Source organism: Felis catus, chromosome B4 (genome assembly GCF_018350175.1).
Source record: "Felis catus isolate Fca126 chromosome B4, F.catus_Fca126_mat1.0, whole genome shotgun sequence".
In the NCBI taxonomy this organism is placed as follows: Eukaryota; Metazoa; Chordata; class Mammalia; order Carnivora; family Felidae; genus Felis; species Felis catus.
The window spans coordinates 119871382-119885380 of record NC_058374.1 but is presented as its reverse complement, the minus strand read 5'-3'; the positions used below and the strand labels follow the sequence as shown (position 1 = coordinate 119885380).

General features: G+C 36.4%; 1 protein-coding gene across 18 annotated transcripts in view; it reads left to right on the top strand.

Annotated features, from left to right (window-relative positions):
- ANKS1B (ankyrin repeat and sterile alpha motif domain containing 1B) overlaps positions 1-13999 on the top strand; it is a 1072204-nt gene that overhangs the window by 684810 nt on the left and 373395 nt on the right. For all 18 annotated transcript variants that reach the window (XM_011284166.4, XM_019835377.3, XM_045062214.1 and 15 more), the window contains one exon: positions 6982-7088. In XM_011284166.4, coding sequence (XP_011282468.2) covers positions 6982-7088 — 107 coding nt within the window. The remainder of the gene's footprint in view (positions 1-6981; positions 7089-13999) is intronic.

The following is a 13999-nucleotide window of genomic DNA, read 5'->3' as shown; positions in this document are numbered from 1 at the left end:
TCAAGTAATACTTGAGGTAAGAAATACACTTAACTACTACACAAAAGTGATCTTTAGACTTGAACCAAGGTTCTTTCATAAGTTTGGCTCATGAGAAAATAACCAAACCACAGACAACACGACTCAAGATCTCTTTTTTCTTCCTCTCTCCCTCACCTCCTCACCCTACCCAACTCTCTCCCAACTCTCTTCCCTCCTGCATTATAGCTTTTCACCAACATATGAGAATTACTGAGTAGAAACTGAATGACTGAATAAAGAATAAAATACAGTCTATACAAAGATTTGTAATGTGATCAGTAACCAGTATTCTCTCCAAGCTTTATTTGTTTTTAAATTGAAGCATAGTGACACACAGAGTTACATTTATTTCAGGTGTACATGTATTTCAGCTATTTGACAACTCTATAAGTTATGCTACGCTCACAAATGTAGCTACCATCTGTTACCATACAATACTATTCCAGTACCATTGACTATATTCCCTATGCTGTAACAAAAGCCTGTATCTCCCATGCTCCTTCACACATTTTGCCCATCCCGCCAGCCCCTCCCCTCTGACAACATCAGTTTGTTCTCTGTATTTATGGGTCTGTTTCTGCTTTTTTTGTTTATTTGTTTTGATTTTTAAATTCCACATATAAGTGAAATCCTATAGTATTTGACTTTCTCAGGCTTATTTCACTTAGCATAATACCCTCTAGATCAATCCATGTTGTCACAAATAGCAAGATCTCATTCCTCTTTGTGGCTGAGTAATATTCCATTGCACATATATATATGAGACATTTTCTTTATCCATTCATCTGTCTGTTAACACTGGGGTTGCTTCCATATCTTGGCTATTGTAAATAATGCTGCAGTAAACATAGTGGTGCACATATCTTTTTGAATTAGTGTTTTTGTTTTCTTTGGGTACATATCCAGTAGAGGAATTACTGGATCATATGGTAATTCTATTTTTAATTTTTTGAGGAATCTCTATACTGTTTTTCACAGTGGCTATACCAACTTACATTCCCACCAACAGTGTATGAGTGTTCTTTTCCTCCACATCCTTGCCAACACTTGTGTTTTTTTTATTTTTTTTTTTACATTTATTCATTTTTGAGAGACAGAGAGAGACAGAGTACAAGCGGGGGAGGGGCAGAGAGAGAGGGAGACACAGAATATGAAGCAGGCTCCAGGCTCCCAGCTATCAGCACAGAGCCTGATGAGGGCTTGAACTCACAAACCGCGAGATCATGACCTGAGCCCAAGTCGGATGCACAACCGACTGAGCCACCCAGGCACCCCTCCGTGCCAACACTTGTTATTTCTTGTCTTTTGATACTAGCCATTCTGACAGGTGTGAAGTGATATCTCATTGTAGTTTTGATTTACATTTTCCTGTTGGTTAGTGATGTGAAGCATCTTTTTATGTGCCTGTGACCATCTGTATGTCTTCTTTGGGAAAATATCTATTCAGATTCTCTGCATATTTTTAAACAGATTTTTTTTTTTTAGTGTCGAATTGTTTTAAGTTCTTTATATATTTTGTATATTAACCCCTTATTGGATATATCACTTGCAAATACCTTCTCTCACTGCCTAGGTTGTCTTTTTGTTTTGTGTATGGTTTCCTTTACTGTGCAAAATCTTTTTATTTTGGTGTAGTCGCAATACTTTGTTTTAGTTTCACTTCCCTAACGAGACATATCTAGAAAAATATTACTAAGGTGAATGCCAAAGAGATTACTATGTTTTATTCTAGGAGTTTTATGGTTTCATGTCTCACACTTAGGTCTTTAATCCATTTTGAGTTTATTTTTGTGTATGGTATAAGTAATGCAGTTTCATTCTTTTGCACCTAGTGTCTAGTTTTCCCAGAACCCATTTGTTGAAGAGACTGTCTTTTCCCCATTGTATATTCTTGCCTTCTTTGTTGTGGATTAATTGACAATATAATTGTGACTTTATTTCTGAGCTTTCTATTCTGTTCCATGATCTGTGGCTATTATTGTGCCAGTACTGTTTTGATTATTATGGCTTTGTAACATATCTTGAAATCTAGGATTGTGATACTTCCAGCTTTGTTCTTCTTTCTCAAGACTGCTTTGGCTATTCAGGTGTTTTGTGGCTCCATACATTTTTTGTATTATTTGTTCTAGTTCTGTGAAAAATGTTATTAGTCTTTTGATAGGGATTACATTAAATCTATAGATTGCTTTGGATAGTGTGGACCTTTTAACAATATTAATTCTTCCAACCCATGAACATGGAATATCTTTACATTTGTTTGTGTCATCTTCAATTTCTTTCATCTATGTTTTATAGTTTTCAAAGTATAGATCTTTTACTTCCTTGGTTAACTTTATTCCTAGATATTTTATTCTTTTTGGTGCAATTGTAAATGGAATTGCTTTCTTAATTTCTCTTTCTGCTACTTTGTTATTAGTGTATAGAAATGCTACCAATTTCTGGGTATTAATTTTTTATCATGCAACTTTACTGAATTCATTTATTACTACTAATAGTTTTTTGGTGGAATCGTTAAGGTTTTTCTATGTATAATATCAATGTCATCTGCAAATAATGACAGTTTTACTTCTTCCTTACCAATTTGCATGCCTTTGTTTCTTTTCTTTCTGATTGATGTGGCTATGACTTTCAGTACTGGGTTAAATAAAAGTGGCGAGAGTGGACATCCTGGTCTTGTTCCTGATCTTAGGGGAAACGCTCTCAGTTTTTCACAATTGAGTATGACATTAGCTGTGGGTTTGTCATATATGGCCTTTATTATGATGAAGTGTGTTCCCTCTAACCCCATTTTGTTGAGAGTTTTTATCAAGAACAGACATTGTATTTTGTCAAATGGTTTTTCTGCATCTATTGAGATGATCATATGATTTTTATTCTTAATTTCATTAATGGGGTATATCGTGTTGATTGGTTTATGGATATTGAACCATCCTGGTGTCCTCAGAATAAATTCCACTTGATTGTGGTGAATGATCCTTTGAATGATCCTTTTAATATATTGTTGAATTCACTTAGCTGATGTTTTGTTGAGGGTTAGTGCATCTATATTCATCAAGGATATTGGCCTGTATGCAAGCAAGTTATGCTTTGGTACAGAAGTCTGGACCTTGAAGTAACTCTCGCATCTCTCTCTCTCTCTCTCTCTCTCTCTCTCTCTCTCTCTCAAGAAATGAAAAGCCTATGAAAGCCATTTCCAATGTCATTGATTTGTTTATTTAACAGAACTGATTTAATGCCTAGGTTGTGTGTGTGTGGCACTCTTCTAGGTTCTTGGTCCCTGGGATTAAGAAATGAGATAGGATTTGAGGAGCTGGCCAATAAATATTTGCCTTACTAAGCCAAAACATTATTATATTCACACGATCTTTGTGTAGTTTGTCTACTTGCTCATAATTCAAAATGATCAGGAGAAACCATGTGACCATGGTCACCATGTGACCCTGGGAAAGGCTGTAATTCTTATTTGCCTTTAATTCCACCTCATACCAGTTTTAGAGATGGCGAAAGACAAATAGTGTCTTGTTTTCAACTTCTCATACAGGTAATGTTGAGCAGCCAAAATCCCTTAAAATTGATTCCCAAACTGCTACAAACTTTTTGACCTTAAAAGATCTAGGACCAATCAGAAATAAACTATAATCAAGTAAAAAAGAGAATGAGGATGTTAAAAATCCAGACCTAAAAATTCTACTTAAAAACCTATCATCTTGGGGTACCTGGGTGGCTCAGTTGGTTAAATATTCAACTCTTAATTTCAGCTCAGGTCATAATAATCAGGGTCATGAGATTGAGCCCCATGCTGGGCCCTGCAGTAAGTGTGGAGCCTGCTTAAAATTCTCTCTCTCTTTCTCTGTAAAATAAATAAAATGAAAAAAAAATTAAATAAAATCCTATTATTTTTTAAGTAAAGAATTCAGGGAGCACCTGAGTGTCTCAGTCAGTTGAGCTTTGGCTTGAGCTTGAGCTCAGTCAGTTGACTTTGGCTTGGGTCACAATCTCACAGTTTGTGAGTTTGAGCCCCATCTAGGGCTGTGTGCTGACAGTTCAGAACCTGGAGCCTGCTTCGGATTCTGTGTCTCCATCTCTTTCTGCCCCTCCCCTGCTTTCTCTCTCTCTCTCTCTCTCTCTCTCTGTCTCTCTCAAAAATAAACAAACATTAAAAAATTTAAAAAAAAAAGAATTCAGAGACTTGGGATAGAATTTTTAAATGAAATTTTAAATCTGAAACTAGAATTTTATGTAGTTTGGATTATGACATAAAAATTATATTATTTGGTTTAGCAGGTGCATACTGAGTCCTTACTTCAAGCAGTATTAGCAAGACATAGCTCTACATGGAGAAATAAGTCTTGTACAAAATAACTACAATATTACACAGAAAATATTTGTTCTAATAGAGGATCTAATAATGCCACTTAAAACAGATAAATAAGAGAGTTATTCCTGTTAGGAGGGATTATAAAAGATTTCAGAAAGGAAATGTTATCTGATCCAAAGCCAACGAAGGGGAAAAAATGTAGGGACATAACAAAACCAACCCAAGTATGTTACAGGCTGCCTTTAGAGACCAGCCAGTGATCCTACCTGACTGGAGTACTAGAGAAAAGTAAATAAATGCAGATGATTTGTAGTAGATTGTGGAGATCCCCAAATGTTATCACAGGAGCTGTGAGTTTATTTTGAAGCCCACTGAAAACCACGGGGGTGGGGGGGTTGAAACAAAGCATAATAACTAAAACTGTCTTAGAGAGATTAGTCTGACACCCATGTATAAAATAGATTTTAAAATATCAGAGATAGAAGACCAACATAGAGGCTTTTGTTTTATTTTATATTTTAAGTTTATTTACTTATTTTGAGATAAAGAGACAGCAGGGGAAAGGGAGAAGGAGAGGGAGATGGAGAGAATTCCAAGCAGGCTCCATTCTGTCAATACAGAGCCCAACATGGGGCTCAAACTCATGAACTGTGAGATCATGACCTGAGCTGAAGTCAAGAGTCAGTCCCTTAACCACTAAGCCACGAAGGCACCCCTTGATGCTATTGTTACATTAGGCCACATGGGCCTAAACTAAGATAACAGAATCAAAGTAGATGGCAGTTCCATAAACATGAAACAGGAAATAGAATCCAGGGAATGGATGCAAGAGACAGTGGTGAGGGGTAACTAGAACTCGAGAATGCCTGTCAGCAGTGAAAGAGGGAGTGCAAGATGTTTTGAAGTTTGATGTCTATGTGCCAGGGAAGCTGACAATGTTCTTAAAAAGAGAAAAATAAGGTTTAGGGAAAGAAGAAAAATAATGTTTAATTTATTTAATAAATATTTATTGAGCACTTATTATGTGCCAGACACTGTTTCTGGGGAGATGAGAATTATGTTTGATTTTTAAAACATTTTATGTAGAAAAGGCACTGTTCCCAGTCTGTGTAACCCAAAAGGCAGAGCTGGAGCCAGTGAGTAGGAGCCAGGTAGGAAGTAAAAAATCTAATAAGTGGAGGCTTCCTGATAAGTAGTAAGAGCTCTGTTCCAGGCAGTATTCAAGCATAAATTGGATGGTAATCTTCCGGGCACTCTGTGACAAGGGATTTCTGCCTTAAGAGAGAGGTTAGACTAACCCTTCCACAAGTTCTCTCCCAGTCTTAAGTAAGAACATATATTCTTTCCTATGATCTGGTCCTGTGGGTTCTATTATTAATCTCTGGTTTCTTGTAATTATTAAATAAATTACTCAATCTGTCTGCCATTCAGTAAAACTCACACATTCGCATCTGTTATTCTTGAATTATTTTTGGTTAGGGCTCTTCTTCTTTATTAAAAATCTCTACCCAGTAATGTTACCTTTATAGCTAATTTAGAATGCTAACCCTGGTAGACTGGGTTATAAATATCAGAGGGGAAAGGGATTTCTTGTGCCTAATAATATTTTTGTTTGGAATAAGCCCTGCAAATGAGAAATGAATTATCTTGACTTCAAGATTGCGATGCAGTTTCTGTATTTTGCAGTAATTCAGAAAGGAAAAAAAAAATATCTCACAGAGGTTCATTTTGATACAGCATGTTAAAGAAAGAGAATAATTATTCTCAAAACCCTGTAAAGCTTTACATCAGAAGCATTTATCTGTGTTGCATTTAGAAAAGAAGAAAGGAAAGAGAAGAAAAGGAGAGGAAAAAAGAAACCTGTAGTGAGCTCCGCTATAAGCTATAGTTAAAGCTTTACATTTCCTGGTGTCTTTTGAAACGTAAAATTCCACAACAAATAGCCCTGTAACGTATAACCAGTATGAAGATTCAATTGAGATTTAAGCACTTTGGTTTGCTTTTGAATCTTGCTATTTTCTGCATTTGTTTTGACTGCTCTCATCATTCAGGATTGACGCTTGGATGGGTGTGTAGGAGGAAGCAGCAGCAGCAGGCTTACAGCTTGCAGACAAAAAAAAATCTGCCTTATCTGATGGCTATTATTGAAAATGCGAGGTGTAGCCTGGGCTGGGTAATGAAGGGGAGCGAGCGAGGGGGAGCAGGGAGCATGGAGCTGCATACTGATGAGTGTAGGAGTACTTGATAAAAAGAATTCTGGCTGCTGGCCGTGCATTGCTCATTGTGGAGTACTCCAACAATCACATAGAACGCAGACCAGCCTAAGCTGACAGCTTGATATGCCTTCTTCTGCTGCCTGGTTTTGGGGGCTGTATGACGTACTGGTCGGTAGTAAAGATTAATATGTAAGAAATGTGGAGCTAGGATCAAGTCATACTCCACAGCCTGCCTGGCAAACTATGTTTTACTTCTGACTTTGCTCTCTCGCTGAGAACATTAATCTGTCAAGCTGGCGGGCTCCTTTGATAGCAACTTTCCCAGGAGCATGATGTGGCAATGCCACCTCTCAGCCCAGGACTACCGCTATTACCCAGTGGACGGCTACTCCCTGCTTAAACGCTTCCCTCTTCATCCTCTTACAGGACCCAGATGCCCCGTCCAAACAGTGGGACAATGGTTGGAAAGCATTGGGCTACCTCAGTACGAGAACCACCTGATGGCTAATGGATTTGACAATGTACAGTTTATGGTAAGACGCTCTCTGTGTCCATGGAGCTGCCTTTTGTCTGTCTTTGCTTCTTATGTGTCTTACACGGCTCAGAGGCAGCCTGATTTGCACCAAACCGGTCAATTTATATATGTAACTGCATCAGAAAATTGGATGCCCTTAGGACTGAACTTACTGTGTACATATAGACACTTGCTGAAAAATGAGATCTACGGGCATCCATATACATATGTATTATATGAATGAACCGGTGAGAGTACTATTTATAGGCAGTGAAAGAAGATTAACATTTATATTCTCCCTGTCATTCTTTGTGTGCTTTTTATAAATTTGTAATCTCAGAATACCCAGTTAGATTATAGTACTCTTCGGTCAATTCTAGATTCCTAAAACATATTTTTTTTTTCATGTGAGCATCAGCATTTAATGATTAATTTGACAATCTGTTATGTTTACGGTGTGAAGATTATTTTTTTTTTCTGATAATTGTTCGATAAGCAGTTTAAATTGTGTGGATGACCTTTAATTTGTTAGCAAACTGCTTCAGATGGTCAATTATGGAGAACATTCACTTACTTACATATGCTGATTGAAGAGCACTGAAGTGTTTTTTATTACTTTAGGTAAAAAACAAACACTTCCATCAATTACCTGTCTATTTAGAAAGAGAGGCTGATGGACCAAATACATTCATATACTTCTAAATACTAGTCTGCATGCAGTCTAAACCCGGTGTGTGCAAACTTCTCACTGTGATGAACATAGGCGAGGAAGGAGGGTGGGGAGATGTGCGGACCCATAATACAGCTTTCTAATCATTCATATATCTCCCCCAGTGCTCATCAGTTTCCCTTGTTAAGCTACGTCACAGTCCTTATTACCTTTCCTTGCTTTTAAGTTCCCATCACATATATTACTGATCCCTAAATTTAGAGACAGCTACATAATATAAGCATATAGCACACAAATGGCTTGAAGAAATAATTAATAGCTATTTCTAAATAAAATGCTGGGGCTGACATCTGAAGCTTATTCATAGGAGAACTGGTAACAGAATATGACAGCTAGTTATGTTTTTTTTTTAATTTCCATTTGAGATGACTTTTCTCCGAGCTTAACTTGACTATTATAGATTTAAAAATTGGTCAAATTGTTAAACTTCTGCCTCTTTTCCAAAAAAAGTGTATCCTCGGTGAGCTTTTTTAAAAAGCTACATAAATGTAAGAAGATGTATGAGCTCGAAGTAATTGTATACATAGAACTCTTTATGAACCTGTTTTTTATAATAGGATATGCAGCTACTGTTATTTTTCTCATGTTAAAGAGAACTGTCACTGATTAGACAGACAAGATATTGTGGGTATTGAAACAGGAAAAAAAGTGAAATGTCTTCAGTTGCTATGACAGTCTTAGGACACTGAGAAGATTTAGGACAGGCTTAGGACACTAAACAGAGAATACTAAGCATTTGGGGAACTATCAAACAGGATGGAGATCTTTTCATGGTTATTTATATTTACTGTACATTTTGATGTCTTTATTCTTTCTCTCTGACTCTACCTGTGATAAGACTTTCTCATTCCCATTCTTCATACTCTTGTCCAAATTTATTCTGATCCCATGAGAAGTTAGGTCTTTGGATTCTGGCTACTTCCAAATATTTTAATTCAGCATAATTTTCCTCTGAATATTAAACACATTTGAGCAAATATAACCCCTTTTTGAAAGCCTAAAACTGAAAGGTTAATTAAACAAGTTTCAAATAAGCATTTGGAGGTCTTAAAACAACGTTCAGGAATGAATTATGTATAAGCATTCCAAAGTGTATCTGGGAGGCAAAAATCCTGGGTATATGTGACAAAACCAAGGTTTGAGCTTCTCCATAGATTATTGTCTTATTTTTTCAATTCTAAGTTTTATATATAATTTTCCAGAAAATTAGAAAACAGTTAATGCAAATAAGTCAAATACTTTCTTCATGAGACAATTAACTAAAAAAATAAAAACTTTGATCATTTAGAGGAGTTAATTATGAAAATTGAGCAAATCATAAAATGGTGTCATCAATTGTTGCTTTATCTGCTGCTATACACTATTTACTACTAGTGTCATAAAAAATCAGTTTCTACATTTACAAAATTTATTGATTGATTTCCATAATCAAACTTATTTAATTATGAATTTAGTTAAGTATACCAATATAATCAGCCCACTTTAAGAAACAGATTTCATTAATGGGGTGAAAAATTTGTTAGACCTGTTTAGTCTCCACTCAGTATCATATTCTAGCTTTTATTTTTCTTGAAGCACATTCTGACCTGCATTTATTCATCCTGTTGCCTAAGCAACAAGCACCACACTCCCATTAACTGTGATGTAGTGCAGGTCTTATTAGCTTTTTAGAACAAGACAGTAGAGACATCAAAAGGGTATAATTAATGTTGCTTGAAACTTCATTGTACATCCGCGCATAGTTATACTTTATTTAGGAAACATTCTCAAGAGTTATTCTTTTTATTTAATCAATATTCCATTATTGAATGTTTTCTATATAAGTGACTTCCAAAGTATTTATTGAAAGCTTAAATATTTTTTACCAACTCTGTTCTACATACTCTCACACGTAAATACAATATATGGGTGATTTATCCACATGGCTATGATTAACTGTAATAAAGATTTCTTATATCAATTCCTAGACATAGTTAGAAAAAGCAAGACTCCCATTTATTTTTGTATCTCTATCAATTATTGCCTCTCCTTTGGGCCCTTAATGCTTATCCATGATTTTATTGATGCATGAATTTTTTTTCAGTGCCTAAAATCAAAATACCAAACTTTTTCTTTATGTACCTGGTCCTGCTTTGCTGACATTTGTGCACATAGTTTTGACTTTCTTGTATCCTTAAATATATAAAATAAATTGAAATTGATCCAATTAAATAACTACAAAACTATATCAGGTGACCTAAGACTTTGGGAGAGTCAGATCTATGTTGCACTCAAAAGCCCCTTTAACACAGAATTTTTCATCTGAAGACTTCTCCAAGCCCCACTTACCTGCTCATCCCCTCTGAAGTCATACATCATCAGCTCCCCCCTTGTAAGACATATGCTGTTCACTAGCCTCTGGGAATGCTGCCGGGGCCCTAAAATATATGTGTTTCAATGTTACTTTTTTTTTTTAAACCAAGGAGTTTTGATATGAAGTGTTTAATGTACAAAATGTATATGCTTATTTACTTCCTTATTGTGCAAGTTTCTATCATCCTCTCCTTTTTCCAAGTCTGATGACTGCTTGCTAAATTTTAAGACTCAAACTATCTATTCTTATCTTGATGACTGCTCATTTGTACTCTCCTCCCCCCATCCTCTACAGCTATTTCCTCTCCTTTCCCTCTTTCTTTTATCCTCAAAGGTCCAACTCAATCCCTGCCTTGTTTATGTAGCTTTCCTTAATGACGCTAGTCCTTTGGAGCCTCTCATTTCTCTGAACTCATGTAGTGGTTGTATTCAGTATGAAAAATTACATTTGGCATGCCATTATTCACTCTCTAGAATTATAAGTTTTCACTTGTATATATTTTGTCTCTCCCACTAGACTAGAAACTCTTCAAGTCCATGTTCTGTGTGTTCAATTGCCTTGCCTTTATCACAAGTCCTACCATAATGCTGTGTATATAAACATCATCCCATGACAACTAGATACACAGCAGACTGTTGTAGATGGATCACCAGCCTCTTGTTTAAACTGGAAGCCTTGTTTTACCAATGGAACATGAAGTTTTAGCCCCATTCATTCATTCATTCATGCAACAAACTCTTAAACATCTTGTATGTGCTAGGAACAGTGTTAATTCCTGGGAATGTAACCATGAACAATACATGCTTCTTGACCTGTATTAGGTTACAATATTGCTCTCAGACCTACATATCATTTGCATGCACGTTAGACACTCATTCTGTCATGTGCTCACACACACACATACACTCTATCACAGGGATCTTGCCCTCATTCTTTTATATAATCACCATCCTTCTGCACATTACTTACTAACAATTGCTTTTCCAGCAATAAATTACAGTAGGCAATGGAAGAAATAAAATTTCTCATAGCAGGGGGTAAAGAAAGATAAAGATACTGATAACAACAAAACACTGACAGTGTTATGGTAGATTTATGGTCCAAAAACTGAATCAAGAAGTTTATATTATTGGAGGAGGACTGACTCATATCCTCACCAGGATAACTAGCTAGTAGTTATATTTGTAAACTCTAATCAAAAAAAGGGAAAAAATGAAATTATGCCAACTCATTTTTTTAACACTTCCTATGTTTCTAGCAGTTGCCATCTAGGTTGGCTTAGGATGCTTTGACCATTATTAAAATGTCCAAAATGCAGCCCTTACAGAGTAAAAAATAAAAATAATTCCAGAAGCCCTATGTGGTCTGGCATTTTTGTACACTTGGGTGAGTAGCATTCATAAAGGACTTCCTGAAGGTCAGCATGAGTAGTGCCTATTAGAAACTGAAGTAAAGCCACAGAGCTCTTGGAAGTCATCCATTTGGACAAAAGATTTAAGAAAGAGTCATCTTATAAGTATGTAGTTGAAATTTCCTTCTCCATTTTGTGGTGCATTTTATATGCTAATGCGCTTACTTCTCTTTTCCTCTTTTACATAACTTTTCTGTAGTAAGAGCACCATTTGCAGTTGACCTGACAAAATGACCTTTCATGTGTCTTAGCAGCATTATGATCCAAGAAAGAAGTTAAACTTGTGAAGCAGAAAAATAAATTGTCCCTAAAGGCCAGGATGATTTCTTGTTTCAAATATTTCTTAAGAAAATTTTATAAAGTTACTGATATTTCAAGGTCCAAGAGAAAAATACCTGCCACACTCTCCACTTCATCCTGTTTCTGCAACAGTCTAGGCTCTGAAGTGGGTGGCTTTATGGTGAATGTGCAGCTATAATTTTACAAACTCAGTCCAGTAGTTACACATCCACTTCTGCAAAATAAAAAAAAATTATTCTTTTTTCAACTACAGGCATTTAAAGTCTGTTGGCATCCAAAAGTCAAAGCCAGGAGGGAGTCATTCTTTATCTGGACAACAGCTTAATTACAAATGTAATAGGCAACAGCCTCGCAGTGGTGTGAGAGAGAACTCAAGTAAGACTTCTCATTTCCACTGCCTTGCTTCTCTATGATTCGGTTTACTCATCTGTAAAATCAACCTAATGAGGGATCTAGGAGAAATGTTCTTTGGACTTGTTATTTAATATTTTGAACCATTTAAAGTTTCAGGGTACAATATTGGTGCTGGCAGAGCTGTTAATTGTTTCTGTAGATCTCATTAGCCATGGAAGGACACTGATTGCTTGTGCAGTGGAAAGTCAGAAATGAAGGCATGTTCAGGGATGACCATCTTAGAAGAATGGCTTTCAGAAAAAAACATTAGCTGAAATTCTAATCTGGTGATAGTGAGGAGGCCTTTTCTTCCACCTAGATGTTATTGCAGTTACCTTTTTAAGCATTAAAATAAGCTGCCCCATTTTCTAATAATGCAGTACTACGACTCCCATTACTAACTCCTGCTCACATGAATTGGCCTTTAATTTAGTCATGTAGCATGTTTGCATAATTTCATCTCCAGTATTGCTTCAAATGACCAGATATTTGGGATGAAGAATTTACTTCATGAATCAGAAAACTTATTCAAACTGCTGAATTACAGACTAATTTTAAGAAATCCAGCCACAATTATATTTTTCGCTTCTTTAAAAAGACAGTTCTCTCAAACATGTGTTCACAGGCGATGACCTCTATTTTCTCACTCCCATCACCTCCTTAACCCCTATAATCCTGCCTGCTTCCCAGATCTTCTGCTAAAATTGTTCTCTTTGAAGTCAGCTGTGACCTGCTTCTTGCCAAATCCCAGCCCCCTTTCTTCTCACTTCATTTCTCTTGCCCTCGTTACAATGTCTTATTTTCAGCACCCACTCTTTATTGACATTTACTCCCTTATTGATATTTGCTAGGGTTCTGTGACATTACACTGCCCTTTCCAATCATTCCTGTTCCTAATCCTCCTCCCACCTCCAAATGTGCACGGTGCTCTACCTGTCCATCCATTAGAGAGATCATTAGTTCTCATGGATCCATAGCTGTCCCTACTCTGCCTCTTTCTACCTGGCTTCCAATACTGTCCAGCTACTCAATAAACATTTCCATATACGTGTATGCATGCAAAGCATTTAGCACAGACTTGGCATAGAACAAATGCCCAACAAATGTTAAGTATTACTGCAGCCAGAGTGCTCTTTCTAAAGCACACGTTTGCTTTAGCACTACTCTGCTTAAAATAATTCAGTGATTCTCAGTTACTTACGGGAGATTATGTTTCCAAAATCCTTAATATGGCTTTCATATTCAGGATCCTTTATGGCCCCAATTTAATTTTCAGCCTCTTCTGTTACCATTTTCTCTCTACAGTTCTAGGGAACCATGTATTTATTTTTCACTGCCTGGCCTTTGCACCTGCTGCTCTCTGCCAAGAATGACCTTCCTTCCCCTCTTAACTCCTTTTTACCCTTTAGTTCTCAGCCTGGTTGTCACTTCTTTTAGCTGTCACTTCTTCTCTGACCCTCCAAGCATGGGTCAAGAATGCTTCTTCTGTAGTTCCCTTTCTTACAACTTTTTTTACTGTGCCATATTAGCTATTTACATGTCCACCTACCTACACACACAAATAATAGAACAGGGGTCAGCAAACTTGTTTTGTCAAAGGCCAGATAGTAAATAAATTTAGGCTTTGATAATCATATGGTCTCTGTTGCAACTATTCACCTCTGCTGTTTTAGTATGAAAAGAGCCATAGACAATATATAAATGATGGATGTGGCTATGTTCAATAAAGCTTTATTTACAAAA